We start from the raw sequence: 26,836 nt of genomic DNA on the forward strand, positions 1-26,836 counted from the left end.
ACAGGTCATGCTGTAAAACTCACAAGTGTCTGCTGTACCACAATGCTTGTTTTTCCATATCACACTGAAAAGGATGCTAACAGGATTTCATCTTGTCCACATATTCCTATACTGCCACCCAGGGGGTGACTGTTTTAATGCAGACAATTCATTAATTATTCCCCTTGGGCTTCCCTTGTGGCTCAGATGATAAAGAATCCGCCTGCAATACGGGAGACCTGGGTTTGATCCCTGGGTTGGCAAGATCCCCTGGAGAAGGGAATGGCAACCCACTCCAATATTCTTGCCTGAAAAATCCCATGGGTGAGGAGCCTGGCAGACTACAGTCCGTGGGGTCACAAAGTCAGACACAGCCATGATCTTATCACTAACCCATCAAATACCCCCAAACCACTAGGACAATGGCAGCATGCCCTAGCATGGGAGTTAGAGGACAGGGGTATTAGGCCTGTCTCTGCTAGCAACTGTACTCGGTTGCTTAGTCGTGTCTGACTCTTTGCTGCATTTAAAAAAATGAATGGGTAGGAGGGAGTATCCCTTGTGGTCTGGTGGTTAAGAATCCACCTGCCAGTGCGGAGGGCATGGGTTCAATCACTGATCTGGGAAGATTCCCACATGCCAAGTGACAACTAAGCCCATGTACCACAAAAGCCTGTGCAGCACAACTACTGAGCCAGCACTCTGGAGCAGCTGAAGCTTGCATGCCGTAGAGCCCACGCTCTACAGCAAGAGAAGCTGCCGGAATGAGAAGCCCGTACATGCAACAAAGAGTAGCCCCTGCTTTCCACAACTAGAGAAGGCCCATGCACAGCAACAAAAATCCAGGGCAACCAAAAATGAACAAATAAATCTTTAAAAAAAATGAATTTAGGGGGACACATTCCCGCCCTGTAGATGCTCAGAATCTAGTTAGAGGGATATAGCCTACACATAAGTTTGTGATGCCAACCATCGTGGATGTACAGATAACTGCCATGCTGTGGGTTTTCATGGACACATTGATTTAGGAAGAATTTCTGGAAGTTTTTTGAGAAACTTTCTCAAATAAGTAGTTTAAAAACACATTTTAAATGCAGTTCTAAGTACAGTGTGATTGCATGTAAGATCGAAATAGAATGCTGTGAAGAATGCTTTTGAGACAATTTAATTTACTCTATATTTAGCATGAGTATTACAGTCATGTTACATTTTCTGAATTTGCAAATTGCACCGTGGTTGTATAAGAGAGTGTCCTGTTTCCTAGGAGATATGTTTCAGTTTTTAAAGGTAAAGGATGATGACACATGCACACAGTTTAGCAGTGATAATTATTATAGAGGAGAAATAATGGCAAAGCAAAATGTTATTTGATGAATCTAGGTGAAGGGTATATGAGAGTTCATGGTACCAGTTTTCTGAAAGTTTGAAAAATTTTTTTCAAAGTATAATTTTAAGAAAGCGTCACTTATGTAGGAAAAAAATATACCCTCCAAACATCTAATTTAGCCATTCTGATAGAAGGAGATGTAAAACAATGGAAAGTGGATTTATACTGGCAACTGACTATGTCAGGTCAAGTACCTGGTGTTCCTGTAGTCAGGTCCCAACTCAGAAGCTCCAATCACTTGAGTATTCTATTCATTTCTTGGTTTTAATGCCTCTTTCTTTCTGTCCCTTCTGACTGCAAATAAAGTTAGTATTTCTCACTGAGGGCAGTATGTGGGAACAGGGCCAAGAGAATGGGACACTCTGATTTAAATAAATGTAGAGGTGGAAAAAGCCTGGGTAGAATTATTTTAGCAGAGTTATCCCATGCATGCCAGTGTACGTGCTACGGAAACTTAATGCTAGTGGGCATAATTTTTTTTAATGGTCGAGAGAAACCAAAATACAAATTTGACTAACAACAGTGTCATTTGACGGAGAAGGCAATGGCAACCCATTCCAGTACTCTTGCCTGGAAAATCCCATGGACGGAGGAGCCTGGTGGGCTGCAGTCCATGGGGTCGCTAAGAGTTGGACACGACTGAGTGACTGCACTTTCACTTTTCACTTTCATGCATTGGAGAAGGAAATGGCAACCCACTCCAGTGTTCTTGCCTGGAGAATCCCAGGGATAGGGGAGCCTGGTGGGCTGCCGTCTATGGGGTTGCACAGAGTCGGACACGACTGAAGCGACTCAGCAGCAGCAGCAGCAGCCATAATAACTGATAATTACACTTCTGATGATATTTCTTGTTTGTTTGTTTTTTAATAACAGGAGTTAGAGTCTGAGAGGGTTAAACTTTTGGAGGATGTGACTTTTAATAAGCGGAAGATGAAAGAACTTGAAGATAACCTCCTCTACAAATTAAGTGCTACAAAAGGTATTGTGTTATTAAGAAATAATCACATAATGGATTGTGGATAGATTTCTTGTACCCTCTTTTCAATGCCCTCATGATTATAGATGTCAGGAAACAGTTGAGTTATCAATGCAAAAACAAGCGAGGCAATTTCCATCTAGATATTACAGAGAGACTGCGGGGAATCTGATGTTTAAATTAGCAACCGGCATCTGAGCATTTGATAATAACACAGTTTTCTTGGTATAATTGCTCTCTCCTGAGAAAAACAAGGGCTCCCAATACAGCTAGGTAACTCATAATAGGCTAATTTGCTTGCCTGAAGGAAACTAATGTGCTCAATCTTTTTGTGTGTGTTTTTAGATCAGTTCTTTCATTTGGTGTTGAATAGCTGTTGTCACAACAGGTTTTGATGTGTGTAATCTTGTCAGAGACACTTGAGCAGCCAGAGCTCAGTCCCTCTTGACTTGACCGGACCTCCCACTTAGATGTTGGGATAGGTTCACCTCTGGGCAGTCAGGTCATCATTCCACCCCCTGATTTGGAGATATATTGTTCTGTAATAGGCAAAATACAGCAAGCTAAATTCTATCGTTCATTAGCGAACCAATAATAAATACTTCAACTCAGTGGACGTTAGTTTGAGCAAACTCTGGGAGATAGTGAAGGACAGGAAAGCCCTGTGTGCTGCAGTTCATGGAGTCACAGTCAGATGAGACTTAGCAACTGAACAACAGCAAAAGAATGCTTTCCAGAAGCACCTTAACTCTTGTGTATATATGTTTTTTAAAAAGGGAAAACTTAACCTCCCAGAAGTACATTAAGTGTTACCCTCACAACAGCCTCTAGCACTTTAAGGTGGCTTCATGGCAAAGCTCTTGTATCTGCCTTAATTGCACTGCTTGTGCTGATGAAGTTGCCTGTCTCTTGGTCTGTGGCTTCTCCCAGCCATTTGGGTGGATACCTCTGGGCATTGTGAATATTACCAACAAGGACTGACTGAGGGTTCCTCCCCTGATCCAGCCAAGAGTGTAATGGATCAAGACCTCTTTCCTGTGAGATTAGTCACAATTTGGACTTCTCTTGCAGACCTAACATGCCCACGAGAGCATCTCAGCACCTTCCAGTAGCATCCACCTGCTCCCAGGTGAGCCAGTGCTTTGCACTCTGAAGATATCCTGACTATTAGCTCAGCACCTCCAGAGCATCTTTATGTGTCTTAAAACTGAGTTTATTGTCATGGACATGTTTAGGTCTATTCAGAAGGGTAAAACTAAAAACTAAAATCAGCATTTTTCTTCCTGGTCAGACACTTCCACTATCTCCTAACTTATTAGAGACATAGGAGGACCAGAGTTCTCAGTGTCAAGGACTGTTGGATTAAAGCAGGAGTAGCAAGTGTACAGTTCACCTGCAAGCCAGTGGGTAATGTTTGGGTCAGCTTGCGCTATGAGACAAATGGGACGGAAAAGCCCATGATGCCATGAGGAGACCCGTCAAGATGATAAAGGAGGCAAGAGCACCGTCACATGAGGAACAGCTGAAACCACTGGGACTGGTGGGAGACATGAGTTTTCTTTAGACATTCGAAGAACAGACATGTGGGCTCTCTTGAGAACTGCCTTTTGTACATTTTCAGGCCAGAATGTTAGAACGAAGTGAAGCCTCAGATAGATAGCTGGACTAGAAGCCTTTCCGTGTCTCAGGGTTCACCCTTTCACCCTGTGGGCTTTGAAGAGGTCAAGTTGAAAACTAACGGGATGAGTAGGGAAGTGATGCATCTCTTTGTGAATTGCCCATCTTGCGTTCCCCAGCTTTCCTCTTTGGTTTTCAGGTTCCTTGGTAGATGATGAATCTCTCATCGGTGTTCTCCGCACCACCAAGCTGACGGCTGCCGAAGTCAGTGAAAAACTACACGTCGCTGCAGAAACGGAGGTCAAGATTAACACTGCCCAGGAGGAGTTCCGGCCCGCGGCCACCCGCGGCAGCATCCTCTACTTCCTCATCACGGAGATGAGCATGGTCAACATCATGTACCAGACCTCGCTGGCCCAGTTCTTGAAACTGTTTGACCAGTCCATGGCCAGGTGGGGCCTCACTGCCCAACGACCTCCCCGCACAAATTGTGTGTGTGTGCCTACTCTCTTAGAAACAGATTTTTACTTCTTTGATTTTTAAAACATATTGCAGGTCTGAGAAGTCTCCGCTGCCTCAAAAGAGAATTACAAATATTATTGAATATCTGACCTACGAAGTTTTTACATATTCTGTCAGAGGCTTGTACGAGAACCACAAGTTCCTCTTTGTACTCCTCATGACCTTAAAGATCGATCTTCAGAGAGGAACTGTGAAGCACAGAGAGTTTCAGGCTCTCATTAAAGGTGAAGGGCTTGGGATGTGGATGTACTATGTAAAGGAGATTGCTTTTGATGTGCTTTTTGATGTCCCATAGACCCATTCTTATAATACACAGAGGAATTAAGTTCTATTGGAAGTGAAATTCACTCCCCCCACCCCGACCCGATTTCTATTCATTTTGCTCTGGTTACTCAAGATGACTTACTTCAGGTCTGTGTTAACTCTGCGATTTTTAGTTATGTCGTTAAGTTTTGAGCTTTGTTGTTTAGGATTAGGACATTCAAATGCCAAAAGGGGAAATAGTGATTCAGAGGATGAGCTTTCTACTGCAAGAGAGCAATTCCTTAAGCAGGGGATTATAGTGATGTTATAAGAGTGTAAATTTAAAAAGAAAGCACACTTGTATTTCATATTTAAAGTGAATCCTATACATTGCTTATCTCCATGTTAAAAGTATGATTAAGAAATGTAAATTATGGGCATAGGTCTGGTGAGATCCTTACAAACTCCAGACATTCTTTTGATTCATTGAAGAGTATATAACTCCATTGCTAACACTAGCAAGCGGGCACTCTTTCTGCCCCCTTCTGATGTCTGTCTATGTCAGAAGCTTTCTCTATCTCTTTTATATTTTAATAAAACTATATTACACACACACAAAGTATGATTAAGAAGAGAAAAGAGCAGTATTTTCATTCAGTTCAGTTAAACAAAATGTTATGTCTAAAAGAAGGGAGTGATTGCACGTCATTAGTGAGATCATAAAAAGCTCCTTGGAAAATTTGCCTTTGCAGGTTAAGCTGTGAAGTTTTCTAGGTTATTTGATACATGGGAAAATGCTCCAATCTCTTCTATATATATATTTTTTGCTCTTTGGTAAGTTGTTTAGTAAATCATTTTCTGGCTGCCCTTCTCCCCCAAAAGAGAAAGTAGCATTTGAAATGGACATTGAATGATAGGCAGAAATGAAGAAAACTTCCATGCTGAGCAGAGCAGCATGAGAAAAGAAATGAATGGAGGATGTAAATTGGTGAGCCTTGATTCCCAGGGGAAGGATTTCTTGATCTAGTAGGAAATTAAGGATTGTGTGAGGTGGTGATGTGATCCTTTTATTGTTCTTTAGGAAGGTGACTCTGGCAGAGAAGCGTAGGATTAGTGAAGTTCAAGGGAATCTGTTAAAATCTTCCCAACCACAAGAAATGCTGCATTCCCATCCTAGGGTGAAGACAACAGGGAAATAAAGACAAACAGATATGAGAGATCATGAAAGTAAAATGGCAAAGGACTGGGTGTAGAAGCCAAGAGAGGGTCAGAAATGAGTCTAAGAGTTCTGCTCTGTGCAAAGATTTCCAGTCACAATGGTTGAAAGAGAGCTAGTTGGAGAAGTGTCAGAAAGGGGACCTAGTTTTAGTCAGGATAGGCCAGGTTTTGTGGTCATAAAAACAATCCCCGAATTTCAACACAGCAGAAGTGTACTTCTCCTTTACTCTTTTATCTGACCTGCTTGCCATGGTCACCCAGGAATCCAAATTGCTTGCCATAATCACTATGGAAAAGGGACACGATATGGCAAATTGTGTGGTGGCTCTTAAACGTCACACGAGTCACTTGTACTCATATTTCATTAGCTATAGAAGGATGCATGACCTCATCTAAATTGAGAGAGAGCAGGGAAGTGCATTCTGCCCTGAGCTACATCCAACATGGAAGCTGCATCACAGCGTCAATGGTGGAAGGTAGTGGATAGATGGATAAGCCCGAGGTTTAGCAGCAGAAGTGTGGACATGGAAATGCAGAGAGGCCTGGGGTTCCAATCAAGAAGTTGCAGGGCAGGGGAACTTTGTAGCTAGTGACAAAGTACCAACCTCTGTGGACAGCAGCCTGATGCCCCCAGATAGGATTTGTCATGGCTCAGAGGATCCCAGGCTGTGACTAAGACAGATGAAGACCAGAGGAGAGGTGGGGTGGGGAGGGGAGGGGGGTTGTAGATCTGAAGCGTCTCCCCATCAAGACACAAACCCACCCCACTCTACTTCTCCCTGGCCAGCACAACCAGCCAAGCCACGGCCATTCCCCGAAAGAGATGAGATTCTTTGGAAGAAAGTCTTTAAATCAGAGGAGACCGACAAACAGCAAGACTTTGGGGTGGGAATTTGTGAGGAGGATTTGATTTGTCACAGAAAAAGAAGGCTACACCTCTGAGCTGTGGTTAGAGCACATCTGTGACCCCATTTCATAAAACTGGAGATTCAGAACCAGACTGTGTAGGGTCAGGAGAGTCAGTGAGAGGAATTTGAATTTAATTTACTTGGCGATAGGGAGTCATGGAATGTTTTATGAGCAGGGAAGTAGTATGAACAGAACCGTGCTGCAGAAGATTAATTTGGGATTTTATGGTAGGTGGATTATCAGAAGTACAGTCAGCACAGCACACAATGAGAGAGTTTTTAAAAAGTCAAAACTGGTTTAATCTACAGTTTGTAGTAATTTTAAACTGGCTTACAGTTTGACCAAATTATTTTTTTAAAGATGGTAGAACTTTGTTTTTAATGCTTTTTTTTTTTACAAAGTTAACAAATATGGCTCTTAGATCATTGATGTCTTTTACCATTTTGAACTCAGTACTTAAAGGGGAAAGAAAAGTGACTTATTTATCAGAGCAGAAATGTTTGATTTCCCCAGAGTGACCATCCTTTTGTATTAATTGCTACTTGTTTTCTGCAATATCTGGAAGGTGCCTTTGACTTTCTTCTTCAACTGAGAATGTCAGAATACTTTGAAAAATGGAACAGCTACCAGGGGCAATCCTGTACCATAGAGTAATTGATACACCTGTTCCCCCTGCCTGGTTATTTTAGAAAGACATTATCTTTCTTTTGTCATAAACCACAGACAAAAAGACACCTTAGGGGGTCTTCTCTTGCCTTCCAGGTTGGATTGGACCCAAGCCTTACAAAACAGACAGAGAGTTAATGTCAAAATAACAGCTCATGATTGTATAGCTTTTACTTTGGGCCACAAGGGTTGTTAGCTTTCTACATACATTAATTTATTTAATCTTCACAGCAATCAATCTGATGTATTCTATTATTATACTCATTTGACAGAAGGGGGTGCTGGGAGAAATTGAGTTCTTTGTCCAAGTTTATGTAGCCTGTAAGTGGCAGAGCCAGGATATTTGTGGGGAACAGGACAGGCTGTGATTGTTCTGGGTTAGTTTTGGTGCATGGTATGTTGAAACCACCTATGTAACTTAAATGTCTTCTCTCGATGTCTTTTAGGTGTGTGATGACATGAAATCATTTTGTGTGTGTGTGTGTGTGTGTGTGCTGGGGGGAGACAACCAAGAAGAAAAGGGACATGTCTTACTCCGTGTTAGAGCACTGCGTGCATACATGCTAAGTTGCTCAGTTGTGTCCGACTCTTTGTGATCCTGTGGGCTGTAGCCCACAAGGCTCCTCTGTCCATGGGATTCTCCAGGCAAAAATACTGGAATGGGTTGCCATGGCCTCCTCCAGGGGATCTGCCCAGCCCAGGGATCGAACCCTCATCTCTTATGTCTCCTGTATTAGGAAGCCGGTTCTTTACAACTAGCACCACCTGGGAAGCCCGTGTGAGAGGAGAAAATCCCTTAAATCTGCAGGTGACTTTCTCTAGGGCTTGCTTCTCCTACGGTAAACTCAGTGTTAGCAGAAATGATCCTAGAGTAAGGCTTTCTCTTTCATCTGGTCACTGTGGGTATGGAGGGGTATTGTGGCACTCAGAGCCCCTGACTCCACGGTGGAGGGAAAGGATTTACAGGAAGGTACTCCAGGTTGTTCACCTTCTCAGGAAGATGCTAGAGGGGAGAGCAGAGACCTGTAATTCCCTCCGCCACCTCCCCTGTTTCTGTCCCCAAGTTAATGAGTGAAATGGCGGGATTTGATGAGTTCTTTAAGAGGATTATAGAGTTTAAAAGTTCAAGAACCACTATTTCCTATGCATCTGAATTAAACAACAGAGGTGGAGTAATTATGATAAAACATTACTAAAGACATTCAATAGAGAACTTTTGAAACTGAAATATAGTCATACCTCTTGGTGGAGATTATCACATTGAATGTGCTCATTTAACTGCTGATTTGCTTTCAAAATGGGCTTCCCTGGTGGCTCAGATGGTGAAGAATCCACCTGCAATGCAGGAGACCTGGGTTCAGTCCCTGTTTGGGAAGATCCCCTGGAGAGGGAATGGCTATCCACTCCAGTATTTTGGTTTGGAGAATTCCATGGACAGAGGAGCCTGACCAGGCTACAGTCCATGGAGTTGCAAAGAGTCGGATACGACTGAACAACTTTCACTTTGCTCCAAAATATGTTCCAGTGCATTCACGTATGTTCTCTACTAGACTTGGTGAGAGCAGGGGTCTTGTTTGGTATCCCTAGTGCCTGGAATATTCTGGAAACAGAGAAGTGGCTCAGTGAGTATTTGTTGAGTAAATGAATGAAAAAATGATTTGAACATTAATTACTTCCTTAAAACCCACAGATGTATTATACTCCTTCCTTCCTTTTTTCCTCCCTACGCATGTATCCATCTTTCTGACCTGATTGAAAAATAGTATTGAATATCAAGCTTCTGGAGGAGGGATTTCACTAAGAAGTGATTTTTAAACTCACCTATGAAAAGATCAGTCTATTCACTGATATCATATAGTTAAAAACAATAAAAAGGCAAACACCTGCAACCACCTGAGAAAAATTCTTTGCATGGAAAAATGACAAGGAATTGCTATCTGTATAAGATGGTATAAATCACTTAGACTTGAAGGAAGTGTACACAAAAAAGAGAACCACATTTTCTGTAATGTGATTATTTTCCAACTTTCCCATTTTTGTGTGTGATATGGTTATCTGGATTTTTTTTTCTTAATTTGAAAGTAAATTTCTAAACTATGGAGCACAAGCTGACCTGATTCTCACTAATGCCCTTCCCCAGGGGGAGCAGCTCTGGATCTGAAAGCCTGCCCGCCCAAGCCGTTTCGCTGGATCCTCGATATGACCTGGCTGAATCTTGTGGAACTGAGTAAACTTCCACAGTTTGCAGAAATTATGAACCAGGTAATAAAGGACTAGGAAAAAAGTATAGATCTGTAAACCCAAACACACCTGGGTCATTTAAATTGGGGCCTCCTGGTGACAAGCCCTTGAATCAGAGGAGCTGACACACAAAAAATGCAGCTTTAAGACAACTGTGGCTCTCATTCAAAGGCAACCTGGTGCACACCCCAGAGTACATGTGATGATTCTGGAGATGTTTCTGATTGCCATGAACCAGAGGCAAAGGTGCTCTGGTGACCAGTGGGGAGAGGCCAGGGATGCTGCAAAACATCCTGCAATGCACAGGACAGCCCCTCACAACATAAAGTTAACCTGGCCCTGAATGCTCATGGGGCCGAGGCTGAGAAACCCTGGTCTGTGGTTTTTCCTTTCCAGTCTTTGAGTGTAACTGATACATGGTCCTCATTTTAGTGAATAATGTAGAGAAGCAATGGGGAAGGGAATAGCAATATCCAAGCTATTGGAGCCATTGATTCTGAAGAAAAATGTAAGACAGTGTGGTCATGTGTAAAAAATTATCTACCTGTATATATGCGTTAGAATAAATAAATTTATATAGAAAAACTATCTACCTGTAAAGAATGACCTTTTTACGTTGTTTAATTTTAATTGCATATATTCCTGAGGGTTGCTAATTAGCTTGTGTATTTTAGATATCTCGTAATGAGAAAGGGTGGAAAAGCTGGTTTGATAAAGATGCTCCAGAGGAGGAAATCATCCCTGATGGATATAATGACTCACTGGATACCTGCCGCAAACTTTTGCTTATCAGGTGAGAGCAGGTATTATCAGACCTAGAAGCATCACTTGTCATAGTGTCAAATTACAGATCCCACCTCAATGAGTTGACTTCCCTGTGTCCCAGTAGTGACTGTAATGGATGTTTATGCTTCCAAATTGAAGTTTGGGATGGCAAATAAAAATGGCAAAGGACATATGTTAACAATGTATTCATGACAGTGCTTTTAGCAAAACATATATGAAAATGTTTTTACTATTCACTTTGGTCACCATTTACCACTGAGTAAATCATTTATTATTGAATTTACTTCTGTAAAAGAGTAGATCTCACAGAGTTACAAGGCAATTTTTAAGCTAAAACCAAGAAGATTGCACTATTAAAACATATAAATGGTGTCTGTAGCTATTGAAATGGAAGCAAAAGTTTAAAATGGATGTTGATTTTTCTTTTCTTTTTCTTCTCACTTTTCATGTTTTCTCAGTATACAATAGCTCAAAGAAGGCTTCTGTATTGGAAGGGGTGTATGTGTGTGTGTGTGTGATGGACAAGACAGGAGGGTGGAGCTGGGGAGGATGAAACCACCAAAAGAATAACAAAAAGATGTAGGATTGTTATTTTGGAGTAGTTTTGGTCTTACCTAAGATTACACCACTGAGTGTTCTTAGAAAAAGTTGTTTCCTAGGTGTTGTCACTCTTTGAGAGTGATCAGAGCTGTCAGCAGTGGTGACCTCAGAACAGAACAATTATTTGTTTTTATTAGACGACATGTGTCTATCTTTTATCCATCCTTTGAAAATTGAATACATGTCAAATTAATAATGCAATCTACTAAACAATAAGAAACCATAGCACTTGACTATGATCCAGAAATATCAAATGACATTTATTTAATGAGTCACAGGGTATAGAACCTGCTACAGTGTAGGCTACATGGATGGTATTAAGTATTAACAAATGCTTTCGAATCAAGCAACTTCTGTCACCTTTGACACATTATCTCCCTCTGAAGACTGCAGAGCTCCCAGTGTGCAGCCGACCAGGCCCCATCGCGTACTGGAGCAGCCAGAGGACACCCCCTTTTGCATCCCTGCTGTGTCCCTGGCGTCGGGAGCAGGCCCTAATGTATTTACTCCATAAATATCTATCAAAGAGTGGATATGCTCCTGTGTATTTGTTTGAACGAGTAATTGCTTACCTGAAGCTGATAGCCTAGTTACTAGGGATAATCACTGATATGTGTGTGTGTGTGTGTGTGTGTGTGTGTGTGTGTGTGTGTGTGTTAAGTAGCTAATTAAAACCTCCCTGATGGTCCAGTGGCTAAGACTCCACACTCTTATGCCTGGGCCTGGGTTTGATTCCTTGGTCAGGGAACTAGATCCCACAGGCCTCAACTAAAATGATCCTGTGTGCCTCAATGAAGATCAAAGATCTCAGGGGATAAGAATCTACCTGCCAGTGCAGGGGACATGGGTTCCATCCCTGGTCTGGGAAGATCCCACACACCATTGAGCAACTAAGCCTATGACCACGACTACTGAACCTATATGCTGCAACTACTGAAGTGCACGGGCCTAGAGCCTGTGCTCCACATCAAGAGAGGCCACTGCAGTGAGAAGCCTGCAGAGGAGCCCCTGCTCGCTGCAACTAGAGAAGCACTGCATGTAGCAACAAAGACCCAGTGCATCCAAAAATAAATTAAAAAAAAAGATTCCATGTGCTGCAAATAAGCCCCATCACAGCCAAGTAAATCAATAAATACATTTTTTAAAAACCCAACAGGAATTTATTTTTAAGAAATTCAGAATAGTCACTGCTTCTCCTGAAAATGAGACACTTGAAAGTTAACTGATTTCTAAGTTCCCTTCTAGAGTGGCAACATAACTGACTCTGCCCTGCTCCTTGCCCATGCCTGGCATCAAAACCACACGATTAAACTTGCACTCATCCGAAGGCTGAAAATCTCGCCGTCCATCTTACACATATCTGCAAAAAGGAGGATTCGCTTGTTATCCTTTTGCTAATTAACTATGTGTTCTTTAAGTGCTTAGAACTAAATAGAATTTTTAAAATCTGAATTTATTTCCTCTAACTTGTTTCCATTTCCAGGTCTTGGTGCCCAGACCGTACTGTTTTTCAAGCAAGAAAGTATATTGCAGATTCTTTGGAGGAAAAGTATACAGAACCAGTTATCTTAAATCTGGAGAAAACTTGGGAAGAAAGTGATACGAGAACACCTCTGATATGTTTTCTGTCCATGGGATCCGATCCCACAATTCAAATTGATGCGCTGGCCAAGAAACTGAAGCTGGGTATGAACAGCAATCTATGAGATTTAGCAAAGCCTCCATGTTTTTGCTTCAGTTTTTTCCTTTCATAATTTTATAGCCGATTCTTATAAATATATTCATAAAACTGAGTTAGAAAAAATATTAAACTTCTTCTTTCCCCCATTTTCGGACCTCCTAGAAGGAGGGTATAGATATCTTTGTGCAGAGAGGAACATTCTCATCCATCATGTACTGATTTTTTTAAAGTTATAATCAGATGTCCATACCACATGGATAGCAGACTGGCAAGAATGAACATTCAACAGCAAATTTTATTGCTGTGTCTGTACAAATTTATAACAAAGCCTATTTTGTCACAAATTGAAAAAATGTAACCCTTGTATTATAGTGCATGGTAATTTAAGGATTCGTTCATTGATACTTTCATTCAATAACCCCTGAGTATAGGCAGTGTGCTAGATTCACGGAGTACAGAGGTGAATACAACATAGCTGGGAAAGACAGACATGGAAACAGGCAATAGAAGATAGCGTGACAAACTGCTGTAGCAGAGGTGCGGACATGCCCAGTGACGAGAGGCAGAGCTGCCCGGACTGCGTGGGCTATAGAGGGAAGCGTGGTGACATTTTGAGTAGTATCTAAAAGTAGATAAAAATTAGGGGGTCATGTTGGGGAGAAGGAAAGTTACTCTGAGGGAAGGAGGTAGGGTAAGGAATTACAGACACATAAGTGTGAGTCAACAGGACTAAAGAAAAAGTACCTGAATGATGCAAAGACATCATGATTGAGCCATTCTCTTCTAGGATGGCTGTTTATAGGAGGGCAGTTTTCTCTTAATACTCTGAAAATCTGAATGTTGTTGGAATTGCCTTTTGGAATCTTCTTAGGTTCATATCTTTATACCTATATCTCATAGGAGCAATTCATTTATGTCTTTATAAGGATTATGAAAGTGACTGATTGTGAATCCCTAAATCTACAATATAAAATAAAACCTTGAATTTATTATCTAGTTAGACAAAGCATAATATAAAATCTGTTTAGTGATCTCCAAGTATTTACCACGTCTGCACTAAAGTTACTGTAAACTGGTAGCTTAAGGCAGCATGGTCTTTGTCCACTCCTCCTCATCACTGTCATCACACCATTCTGTGTGCTACGTGGATTCATGTTTCAGTAGCTACTTTCTTCTGTCTGAACACTGAGACCCAATGCAAAGAGCTCCCAGGTTCTCTTGGCACATACTCATGGTTAAGTCTCGTTGTTGTTGTTGAGTTGCTCCATTGTGTCCAGCTCCTTGCAACCCCATGCACTACAGCACGCCAGGCTTCCCTGTCCTTCACTACCCACCCCCACCCCCACCCCCCAGAGCTTGCTCAAAGTCATGTCCGTTGAGTCAGTGATGCCATCCAACCATCTCGTCCTCTGTCGTCCCCTTTCCCTCCTGCCTTCAGTCTTTCCCAGCATCTGGGTCTTTTCCAATGAGTCTGCTTTTCACATCAGCTGGCCAAAATATTGGAGCTTCAGCCTTCAGCATCAGTCTTTCTAATCAATTCTCAGGATTGATTTCCTTTAGGATTAACTGGTTGGATCTCCTTGCAGTCCAAAGGACTCTCAAGAGTCTTCTCCAACACCATAGCTCAAAAGTGTCAATTCTTCACCGTTCAGCCTTCTTAATGGTCCAACTCTCACATTCATACATAATGACTGGAGAGTCTCGTTAACCACCTTTAAAGGTGGCCATTTGTTCTAGTGTTCACTGCAGTATGCAGTCATCTGTATCAGCCTTAGAATGGTGCTCCTCTCAAAGCTTTGAACTTTGACAATCCCTCTGAGATATACTTCTCCATGGATTTTTGTCCAGTTGCTTCAATGTCCTGTCTGCATATAGATTCCTCTTTTGTCTTGCTACAAAGCAATCTCCATACGACAGAATTCATGGATTCCAATGGCTCATGGGCTTCAATACTTACATTTTTCAGCAAGTTCAGCACTACTAGTGTTACTGAACTGAATCCACCTGCCTGCCGGGTAGTAAAGCCATTTTACTGACCCAAGTTGTGGTGGAGGAAAGTACAGTGTTTGCGCGTGCATGCACACGTGCTAAGTTGCTTCAGTCATGTCCAATTCTATGCGACCCTGTCCGACTCTTTGCAACCCCATGCACTGTAACCTACCAGGCTCTTCTGTCCGTAGAATTCTCCAGGCAAGAAATGGAGTGGGTTGCCATGCCCTCCTGGAGGGGATCTTCCCAACTCAGGGATTGAACCTGCATCTCTTACATTTTCTGCGTTGTCCGTCGGGTTCTTTACCACTAGCACCACCTGGAAAGCCCACAGTGTTTATTGCAGGTGCCATATAATCTGCAGAATAGGCAGTTCATGCTCGAAAGATTTTAAGGAAAGGATTTTTAAAAACAGCATTTAGAGTGAAATTGCAGGGTGCATGACTTTCTTCTGATGGGTTGATAGTGAAGTAAAAGGGTAGAGTTAATCATCAGCCTTTTGGTTCCAGCCAGTCCAGTGTCTCCATACTTGTGGACTACATGTAGTCATACACCCTCCATCTGGGCAAGAGTCTTAGCTTGTTCCTAACAGCTCAAAGATATTCATCAGACTGTTATATATATTCCTTGAGGAGGAACTAAGATTGCTTTGTTTTTTGGCTTTATCATGTGCACGTGGGATCTTAGTTCCCCAACCAGAGATCGAACGCATGCTCCCTGCAGTGGAAGCACGGAGCCTCAACCACTGGACCGCTGGGGAAGTCCTGAGAAGTTAGGATTGTTGTTGAAGCTATCATTGCTTTTCTTGCTCCACTGCTCTTCTTTTGTTTCCAATTAGTAAGTGCTTGAGTCTGCTTTTTGGAACCTTGGGAAGGCCTAAGAGACTAAAGCATTTTTCTGCAAACAAGAAATGGGGACCACAGAGGGGCTTTTGTACCTGGGATGGCCCTATTTGTTTTCACCCAGGCAAACTCCTCTTACTCTCTTGGTTGCAGGTCCAAATACCCAAGGAAGAAGCTCATTGGTTTTCCTTTGGTTGTATACTCCTTTCTGGGCCAGTCAATGAATGATTGCTGTGTAAATGGGTTCATAGCAAGAACCACATATATGGAGCCTAGAGTTGGGGGCATTTCTTAGAAGGGGATACTCTTCCTAGAAGAGGGGCAGTTCCCACTGAAGTTACCATTTCAAATTTACCTGAAAACAATGCTGTTGTCTAGGACATTGGTGTAAGAACAGAAACAAGAAAATAATTCAAGGTCTCCTTTGGGAGAGATTATAACTTAGATAAGTACATAAGGCCAGAACAATGCTGTCACCTAGTATTATTACTGCTTTGCTTGGCAATTTGGTGATTCCATTTCTTGATACTTCTTTAGTTTTTCCAGTAATTGTTCAACCTTCTATTGATTACTTTGTTAGGAAAGACGTTAGATTTAATTTTAACACTGAAGGATCCAATGATGTTTATAAGAAACTCATTGCTCATTTTTTTTTAGAGCAAAGGAATGTTTAGGAATGTTAGGAAGCATCATTCTGTTCACTGATTTGGGTTAAAAACTCCCCAAATAGCTGTAAAATGAAACTATTATGTAGACAGAATCACATATTACTCTAGTCTCAACTAGAGATGTTTTATTTGGATAATAGATAATCATAAAGTGCTCAAGGTTCACAAAATTCTGGAAAATCCTGGAATTCGAGTGCCTTGTATTACAGCTGAGGAAACTAAGGTCTGGAAATAAGGCCAGAGAACTAGCTGGTGGCAGATAATTCAGGACTTAACCTCAGGGCTCCCAAATCCCTTGTCAGTGGCCTTTTTTTCATCCCCTCAGTGCCTTTCAGTCAGTCAGTTCAGTTCAGTCGCTCAGCCGAGTCCGACTCTTTGCGACCCCACGAACCAGGCCTCCCTGTCCATCACCAACTCCCGGAGTCCACCCAAACCCATGTCCAAGGAGTCAGTGATGCCATCCAACCATCTCAGTGGATTTAGAGAATGAATTAGCAAGTTCCTTGACAGCAACTTGAGGGATGGGACCAGATCAAATAGGTTTTCATAGAAAAAAAAAAAAGAAGGAGAACTTCTCACTATGGAACCTGTCAGGCTCTGTGTTGAGAAATTCAGAGAAGATAAATTCGGCACAAAAGCACTGGATGCCTGGGAAAGAAGAAGAAAACAGATGGGATTAGCATGAGAAAAATCCTGCTAGGAGCTTGGGTGAAGGAGAAGAAGAATGGATTTGAAAATAGAATCCAGACACGAATGAAAGAGGACAAATGAAATATAAACTTACAAATAATAATGGGGCTTCCCTGGTGGCTCAGCGGTGAAGAATCTGCCTGCAGTGCAGGAGACACAGGAGATGAGAGTTCAGTCCCTGGATCGGAAAGATCCCCTGGAGGAGAGCATGGCAGCCTACTCCAGTATTCTTGCAGGGAGAATCTCATGGACAGAGAAGCCTGGTGGGCTACAGTCCATGGGGTCACAAAGAGTCAGACACAACTGAAGTGACTGAACATGCAAGCAAACAAAAATAGAAATGAGAAAATGAGTAAAATAAAGTATATACAGGTGAAAAAATTAATAAGATAATGATAATTAGTTATGGTTAAAAAAAGTTTAAAAATCTCGTTAAAATGGACGTTTGTAGAAAAATATAAATTTACAAAAATTTCTTGGAAAAAATTGAAAAGTCTGAATGGACCGATAATTAAGATGAGGAAAATTACAAGTTTTAAAATTATTACCTCAGCAAAGACACTAAGCTTGAATGATGTTTTTGGTAGGTCCTTTAAAACTTTTCTATATTCCATTTCACAACATAGGAAAATAGGATGCATTTTCCTCTGTATTTTAAGGGAATAACATTATCTTGATATAAAAAACAGACCAAGATAGTCACTATATCGAAGAAAGAAAACCACAGATTGATCCTATTTATTAATATAAATGTAAGGACCTTAATCTAAGTGCAAGCAGGAAGAATTTAGCATAATATAAAAAAAATGCAAAAAATAGCAACATGCCTTGATCAAGTAGGATGCATGGGCAAATCTGAGAAAAACACAGTATTAAGAAATCTCATCACAACAAGTGAAAGACTTTTTCCTTAGGCTGTCATTACCTTGATCATTGCTAAAAAGGCATTTTGTAAAAACTCAGCATTTGTATTTGGCTTTTAAAAATGGGAGCAGAAGACTATTGTATCAATATGATAGTGAATATGAGCTTCAAACAGCTTCATGCTTTCTGGTGAGCAGCTAGAGACGTGATGCCCATTAAAGTCAGGAACAAGATAAAGATGTCTGCTATCACCACTCTCATTTAGTATTACTGTGGAGGATATAGCTAATGCTTTGTAAAAATCATAAATAAAAGATATAGCTACTGGAAAAGAGGGACAAAAGCCATCATTATTCTCAGATAGTGTAATTGTCTAACTAAAGAACACAAATGAATCAACTGAAAAGCTATTAGATTTAACAGGGTATTTTAGTAAGGTAGCTGGTCACAAAAATAAATATATTTTAAAAATCAATGAAACATTCTTCTGAAATGTAAAAATCCCATTCAGTATCTCAATAAAAATAAAACTGAGAAATAATCTTTAGAATACCTATTAGAAGAAAACTATAAAACTTTCTTAAAGACATGAAAGTAGGATAAATTAAATAGAGAGTTAAACCACATTCCCATTATAAAGATTCAGTATTGTAAAGATGTCAATAGTCTCTAAATTAATCTATAAATTGAATGCAAGTCTAATTGAAATTCCAACATCATTTTCCCCCTAATTGGATAGTAGAGGGATCTTAGATCATCTAGAGTAATAAATGGACAACAATAGCCAAGACAGCTTGAAAAGGAAAAAGAATAATGTGGAGAACAAGCCCAATCAGATTTCTAAACTTTATCAAATTGCAATAATTTAATCAGTGAGGAACTGGCTCAGAGTAGATAAACAGATCAATAGAGCAAAATGAAAGGCCCCAAATTAGACTCTAGTATATACAATAGCTTAGCCTGTGATGAGATTCACGTTTCAAATCAGTGGAAGAAAAATGGGTTAGTCAATAAACAGTGTTGCCATAGCAGGTTAACTTTAGAAGAAAGCAAGAATCTTACCTCAGATTAAACTCTAAAGTACATTCTAGGTTGATTAAGGTTTTAAAAGGTTTAAACTGTAAAAGAATATGTTGATACTACTGGAGTGGCTAAGATTTCCTTAATCGTAATACCAGAATCCAAAATCAGAGGAAAAGAAGTTTGGATGAAGTTTTCAAACTTTGGTATGTCCAAAGCGCCATAAATAAAATTAAAACACAAATTGCTGTTGAATCCGAGCTCATGTGCCTGATGCAGAGTGAGGCCAAACAAACGGAAAGGTCAGAGTTTGGAGCAGAGAAAGGTTAATTGCGGGGACCAAACAAGGAGTGTGGGTGGCTTGTTCTCAAAAGACCTAAACTTCCTCATGGTTTTCGGGGAAGAGTTTTTAAAGGCAAAATGTGGGGTGAGGGCTGCAGGGTGTAGGACTTTTTTCTGATTGGCTGGTGGTGAGGTAACAGGGTGGTGCTCCAGGAACCATGGGCTCAGCCTGAAGTTACCATCCTCTGCTTAGGTGGGGCAATAATTCCTGTAAGAAAACACTCCAAGATATATTGTTACGTATACCCCTTTAGGAGGAAATAACGACTCTTTATCTCTGGGCTATGGTTTCTTTTTTAAAAAATTTAATTATTTTTGGCTGCTCTGGATCTTTGTTGCTGTACGTGGGCGAGTGGGGGTTAATCTCTAGCTGCAATGCACTGGCTTCTCACTTGTCGTGGGTTCTCTTGATGCAGAGCATGGACTCTAGGGGGCGCAGACTTCAGCAGCTGCAGCACACAGGCTCAGCAGTTGCGGAGCTACAGGCTTAGCTGCCCTGCGGCATGTGGGATCGTCCCAGATCGGGGATCGAATCCATGTCCCCAGCGTTAGCAGGCAGATTCTCAGCCCCTGGACCACTAGGGAAGTCCTGCACGAAGTGTTTCAGACTACGTTTCTTTTGTTTCTGCATTTCCTCACTTCCCTAATCAGTAACTGTTTGAGTTTTCCCTTGGGATCTCAGGGAAGGTCTGGAAAACTGAAGCCTTTTTCTTACAGACAAGGAAAGATTTCTGTAACTGGGAGGGCTCCACAGGGCCCTGCCCAGTTTCCAAAGAAAAGGTAGAAGTGTAGGTTGGGAATTGCAATATTCTATTTCAGCTGGAGACACTGGCAGTCCTTTTTCATATACACCATGAATCTTTAAAATGTTTGAGTGCTTTTTCCCAACTATTCTGCACATACCAATTTATCATAAAAACAAACTGAGAGATGCACACTAAGATTAATTTACAAGGATGTTAAGTCTAGTGCTATTTATAATATTAAAAAATTAGGAATGTCTCAAATATACAAAAGGATAGTGGCTAACTTGACAAGAATGCATTAACATGATGGAACATTATGCTACCATTAAAAACTGTTTATCAGTAATGTTTAATGACAATAAAATACAACATATTTAAGAGGTAGATATATAAAATGGCATGTATATGTATTATTGTACATATATATATAATTTTTAATATGGATAGGCTCTGTAATCTCTTATTCAAAGCTCTTGCAGTCAGATGCACTGCAGAAATTAGAATTGTCCAGCTTTTAGAAAAGTAACATTTCATGTATTATATAATACATTGCAGATGAAAATATTAATATTTATAAAGATAGGGATAAATAAAGACTATAAATAGGCTCATATCCATTCAGGTCAGCTTTTACCACCAAAGTGATTTTGTGGCAAAGCTGTCAGTTTTCAGAGTGCTTTGAATTTTGAAATGAGGGTAAGTGATTGTGGATTGTGCACTGAGATGATTAGAATGTAGATCTCTCTGGAAGGATATTGGTGATTTTTGTTTTCTTCTTTGTAGTCTCCTATATTTTACAAAGCTTTCACCATAACATGTATCATTTAATCTGATTTTTTAAAATTTTTTAAAAAGAAAGAGGAGATGTGAAAGACACTCAAGTCAAATTTTGGAAAGAAATAGAAAAGCAGTTGAAATCTTACTGCAGGTCTTTCAAATGTAACCAAGCAGCAAAAAAAGGGGAAAAAAAAGTCTGCAAACCAGAAAATCAAAACGTCCCATACCACCAATGGACAATTATGCTGCTATACTTGCAAAAACAATTCCTGCAACATCCTCTGCATCCTGACACTCAGGGCAGTCCCCATCATGATGTCCTGGCAGCCTTCCCCACTCTCTCTGGAAATTCAGCCTGCGCTGCCTCTTCTCTCACTGGTCTTTGTCTTTTGAACTTCCTCAAGTGCGAAGCTTCCTCACTATTCCAATGTCAATCCATCTAGTTTTTCCAGACTATTCAGAAATTTATCAAATATTTATCAACCTATTTTAAAAATGAAGAAAGATTGCAGATCAGTATCTAAAGCTTCCACTTTAAGAAACCAAGGAAAGAAGAGCAAACTAAACCTGAAGCAATCAAAAGGAAGGAAATAATAAGTATCTGAGTGAAAAAAAATGCAAGAGAGGATTAAAAACAACAGAGAATCAATCAACCAAGTGGATTTGCTTTGAAAAGATCAACAAAATTGACAAACTTTTGCCCTAACCGACCAAGAATAAAGGAGAGAAGACTTAAGATAACTAAAATCAGGAATGAAAGAGGGATGTCAGTGAAAATAATCAATGAACAAACTATAATAGGAATAGAAAAGAGTTTTATTTGAGCCAGACTGAGGACTGGCAGCTCTCAGATAAGTGAGAGGAGCTGCTCCAGAGAAGCATGGGTTTCAGCATCGTTTCATATCTTGTCAGAACAAAGAACATCAAACAGGACATCAAAGTCAGCATCAAACAAGTCAGGACACATTCCTTCAAGGTTTCAAGAAAAAACAGGTTAGCAAGTACATAGCAAGTCAGTATACCTTGACACCTGGGAAGGGAGCCTCATCATTGACAAAGTACTGGCACTGTCATCTCAGGAAGGGAAGAATTTATGAAATTTTTATTTCTAACACATTCTTTAATTCTGGTCAATGTACCCTTTTCTCTGACAGTTAGAGCAGATGTACAATGTGTGTTTGATAGGCCACAAACAGGCTGTTTTAGTTAGCATAAAGTTCAAGTAAACTCATGTATGAGTCAGAATGACTTTCCCATACCTCAATATGTGAAAATTTCTTTGATCAGGGAACATCGCTATTAACTTGAAGAAATAGAAAAGATCATACAGAATACTATGAACAATTATGCCAACAAATTAGATAGATAACCTAGATGAAATGGGCAAATTATCAGAAAGAGAAAACTACTGAAACTGACTAAGGAAAAAATAGAAAACCGAATAGAGCTTTAAGAAGTAAAAAGATTGATTTGTAGGAAATCCAAGACTAGATGCCTTCACATTCTACTAAATGTTTAATGAATAACACCAGTTCTTTCCAAAAAATAAAAGAGGAGAAATTACTTCCCAACTCATTCTATGAGACCATGTTACTCTGATACCAAATCTAGACAAAGAGAGTAGAAGGAAACCAATATCCTGCTGAATATAAAAGCAAAAGTTCTCAACAAAATGCTGTTGAATTCAGTACCACGCAAAATGAATTATACACCACGACTAAGTGGATTTACCCCAAGAATACAAGGTTGGTTCAACATATGAAATTAATCAATGTAATGCCACATATTTCCCTGGTGGCTCAGACGGTAAAGTGTCTGCCTGCAATGAGGGTGATCTGGGTTCAATCCCTGGCTCGGGAAGATCCCCTGGATAAGGAAATGGCAACCCACTCCAGTACTCTTGCGTGGAAAATTCCATGGATAGAGGAGCCTTGTAGGCTACAGTCCATGGGGTTGCAAAGAGTCGGACACGACTGAGCAGCTTCACTTCACTTCATACCCCATATTAATAGAATAAAGAACAAAAATCACACGGTTATCTCAATAGTTGCAGGAAAAGCATTGAAAAAAATCCAACATTCTTTCATGATGAAAGCCTTCAGCAAACTAGGAATAAAAGGAAACTTCTTCAACCTGATGAGGGGCACCTACAGAAACCCACAGCTAACATCATGCTTAATGCTGAAAGATGGGATATTTTCCCCAAAACATCAGGAGCAAGAGAAGAATGTCTACTTGCACTTCTGCTCAGCACTGTAGTGGAAGTTTTAGTCAGACCAAAGGAAGAAATAAATGGCATTCACACTGGAAAAGTAAAGCCACCTCAGTTTGACGATGACATGAGGGAGGAGGCCCGTGCAATTGGAGAAGAGTGAGTGAATTGTGGTGGGATCCTAAAAAGTGTGTGTGTGTGTAGATTGCGGGAGCAATGGGACCCATTTGTGTAGGGTCATAGAGGTCAGAATTTGAATTGGATTCTGAATTTTGCACAGAATGAAATGAGATGCCGTCAGATGTTTCTGAGCAGAGGGTGGGCATACTCTGATTCGGGATTCAATCAAATCCCTCTGTCTGCTGTGGGAAGAATAACTAGTAGGGGAAAGAGTGGGAGAGAGGTCACCAGTGAGCAGGCTCCTGCAAGAATACAGGCACGAGGTGATGGACTAGGGGCATGAGCGTGTAGACATCCAGAAGGGGTCACATTCAGACTCTGGGTTTATTTTGAAGGGATGCCTTTAAAGTATCTTCTTGACCTCTTACCCAGGTCAAGACAAGAAACTCAGGCTACCCCTGAACAAAAACCAGTTCTTCCGTTTAAACAGTGTATCACAGAAGAGTTGGAAGGGCAGAGGAGATAGATTATGGCTCACGCTCATGTGTTAATACTTACTGTCCATATCACACCTTCCTCCATTGACCTACCCAACACTTGTGGGTTCTTCCAAAACAAGAGAGACTCAGTGTCTCTTTGTACAATTCACAGCCTCCTTCCATTCGAGTTCCACCTTCCCTTTCTTCTTTTATAGGGTTTGTGGGTTCTTCTCAGATGCCCTGGGAACAGTGCCTAGTTCCCCTTCAGCAGGAGAGATTCATGAGGGCTTTGTTGGGAGAATTCAGCTGTGTTCAGTGGCCTATGGACAATTGCAGTTCCTAGTTCTTCAAGCAATGCTCTGCCAATCCTCTCTCAGGCACACACTGCCAAGTTTCACCCTGTGACCCTGAGTCCACAAATAATTCTAATGCTACACCCTACCAGCACTCATGGAATCTCTGGCCGTTAATCCCATGGTGCTATATTTTAAATGGTGTGCCCTGGCAGTTTCTTCCCTGGTTCCTGACATACTGCTGTCTCCAGCCTGTGAATTTTTCTCATTCTCTGTAGCTTCTACCAGCAGTTTCCAAATTAGCCTCATTGTTTGCCCAACCACAGCAGCCCATTTTTCTGAGGACTCAGGCTGACCCAGTAGAGTAAGTCAAAAGCATGCATTGCTTCACAGCATCTCCACTGACTTTCTTTCCCTGTGCCTCTAGAGATCTAGAGATCATGCCTCTAAAATTAAAGAAGACCTGGGTCCATAAAAGCTTACTTCAAAGTTAACTTCTAATTCCAGTTTCCCAAGTATGATTCAGAGACTTCTACAATTTGGTGAATTCATATGACAGGCACAAGTGTGGTTCTCCACCTGGGACATCAAACTCACTAACGAATAATCACATCTCTAATCTTGGAGTGGTTGCCACTTTTTTCTTCAGGCTCCTTTTTCTCAGTTCCAAGAGGATTTGATCCTGAGGAGCAGTTACCCCTGAATATAGTCCTCATGGGGATGAATTGCTATGAGTTCCATCTCGGAAAATGGACAAATGGGCAAACAAAACCCGAACAGTCAGACAGACAAAACACTGCAAGCTTGACATCATAAAAGAATAAAATGATTGGTAGCCAATCTTTACTGAGACATCTGCTAAAACACCAAAAAATTATTCTAATCAAAACATAGAGCAAAACTAAAAAATCCTCTTTCCTTCTAAATACCTGTGATAGCATTGCAGCTGACTCTCCCCATCAGTCTCTCTCCTCATTATCTCCAAAGACCCCAGAACTCTTTAAAAGCTCTGCTTCATGCCTTTTGTCTGTCTCTCATTCTTTCCTTTTCCATGTAGTGCCTCCAGTCTGCTCCACTCCTTTCTCTCATCAACACAACCAAAAGCCAGACTTATTTGAATAGCAGAATATCCTTAGAAGCCATAGAGGGAGGGAGGCTATGGCAATTTAGCAATTAATTTTTCATCCCAATCCTGGCATAAAATTTACGTTTTATCATAGTGATCTTTCTGTATTACAGAATGCAGAACTATCTCAATGGGGCAAGGACAAGAAGTACATGCTCGAAAGCTGATTCAGATGTCAATGCAGCAGGTATGTAGCAACAGAAACGACTCTTCATGCAACTTTCTTGATATGATTCCTCTGGCCATCTGGTCTACCTAGCACCACCTCCATGATGGGTAGAGTGTTCTTCCTGTGATGCTCAATTTTCCATTTTTGTTTATGCATATAGAGTAAACATTGATTACTTAAGGATTTCAAACCTCCAGCTAGTTGGCTCCTGACATCCCCACAAAATACTTGTTCCATTTTCTAGAGCATATGCTCCATTTTTATTTTCACTAAATATTTTTTGGTAATTTGGCAGATAACACTTTCTGGTTCATAAAGAATGCAGCTCTAGCAGTCTTGGAATGTCATGATCTAATATTAATAGATAGTGCTTAAGAAGTGACAGATTGAGACAGTCAAATTTCAATTTTCGGTTAAAGTGAGCCTTTCATTTTTCATTAATGGATAGTTTCAGGCAAATAAGAAATATTTGAGGGTGTTATGTTTAAATATTGATAACAGTTTTTACTGAAAATTGCAAGCTGGATGGAATGTTGAGAAATATTTTTCATCACACCTAATAAATACACAGGTCATTAATTTTCTTGAAAAGCTTGGTTGATAGCAGTTTCAGCAGCAATAAGAAATTGCACCATTTATAAAAGTAAAATAAGATCTTGGTTTATTTTTAAGCTTTTGATCTCATAATGTCTCTAGCAACTTTTCCCTGGGAATTAATGACTGGAGAGGGTTAATGGGCTAAAACTCTGCTTGGGTCATCAAGTTTTCAGGGTAACCATTAATTCTCAAGTGCCCTAAGCCTTAATCTTTATCAGTCAATTAAATTCAATAATATATAGTATTTAATTTATATATACCAAAGCAATTATATATAATTATTTTTACTCAGATAAAATGATTCACTCTGTTGAATGATCTGACTGTTTGACTTTGGCCTTAAATAATTTCTTTAGTTTCCATGAGTGAGAAGCTTTTACATTTGAATACAGCATTCACATCAACTTTCTTTGGAATATTAGTTTTTTTATAACTTCTGTGTTCTGTGTCTCAAGGTGGGATAAATACTGATAATATTGGCATTATATATATAAAAAAAAACAAAACAGAACTTCCCTGGCTGTCTAATGGTTAAGATTCTGAGCTTCCAATGCAGGGGGTGTGCGTTTGATCCCTGGTTGGGGAACTAAGATCCCACATGCCATGTGGCATAGGCAAAAACAACGCAAAACAAATAACAGAAATAATACAAACAGAGCATGAACAGGTACAGCCACATCGCCACTTGAAAGACTTAGGATAAAGCTGACATTGTGGAATTCAGAGCAGGGAATCAGAGAGTAACTGGATCCACCAGGACCCAGAGTTCTGACCATGAAGTTCATCTTCTTGACGATCTGGTTGTCTAGACCAAAAAGTCCCCTTTGCTATTTAAGCCAATCCGAGTTGTATTTTCTCTTGCAGTATAAGGCATAATATATCTGCCTTACCATATGTATACTGAGCTCAATAACTTGTAGCTGTATTTATTTGATCTTGTTGCATAAAGTATATCAAAGCATCAGCTGGCTAGTAAACTATGTTCTTATAGAACTGTGATGGTTATATGACATATTGTTAAGGTTTTATCAATATTTAGATAGTGCTTAATAAATTTTGTGGTTTCAGGAACATCTG

General features: G+C 40.4%; 1 protein-coding gene across 1 annotated transcript in view; it reads left to right on the plus strand.

Annotated features, from left to right (window-relative positions):
• The window catches only part of DNAH8 (dynein axonemal heavy chain 8), a 314,414-nt gene that overhangs the window by 219,869 nt on the left and 67,709 nt on the right, over window positions 1-26,836 (plus strand). Inside the window, exons 76-82 of the mRNA XM_068961103.1 lie at window positions 2,240-2,345; window positions 4,159-4,411; window positions 4,515-4,705; window positions 9,658-9,779; window positions 10,433-10,551; window positions 12,628-12,830; window positions 25,107-25,180. Of these exons, the coding sequence (XP_068817204.1) occupies window positions 2,240-2,345; window positions 4,159-4,411; window positions 4,515-4,705; window positions 9,658-9,779; window positions 10,433-10,551; window positions 12,628-12,830; window positions 25,107-25,180 (1,068 nt within the window). The remainder of the gene's footprint in view (window positions 1-2,239; window positions 2,346-4,158; window positions 4,412-4,514; window positions 4,706-9,657; window positions 9,780-10,432; window positions 10,552-12,627; window positions 12,831-25,106; window positions 25,181-26,836) is intronic.

This window comes from Capricornis sumatraensis, chromosome 22, assembly GCF_032405125.1.
Source record: "Capricornis sumatraensis isolate serow.1 chromosome 22, serow.2, whole genome shotgun sequence".
Taxonomy (NCBI): domain Eukaryota; kingdom Metazoa; phylum Chordata; class Mammalia; order Artiodactyla; family Bovidae; genus Capricornis; species Capricornis sumatraensis.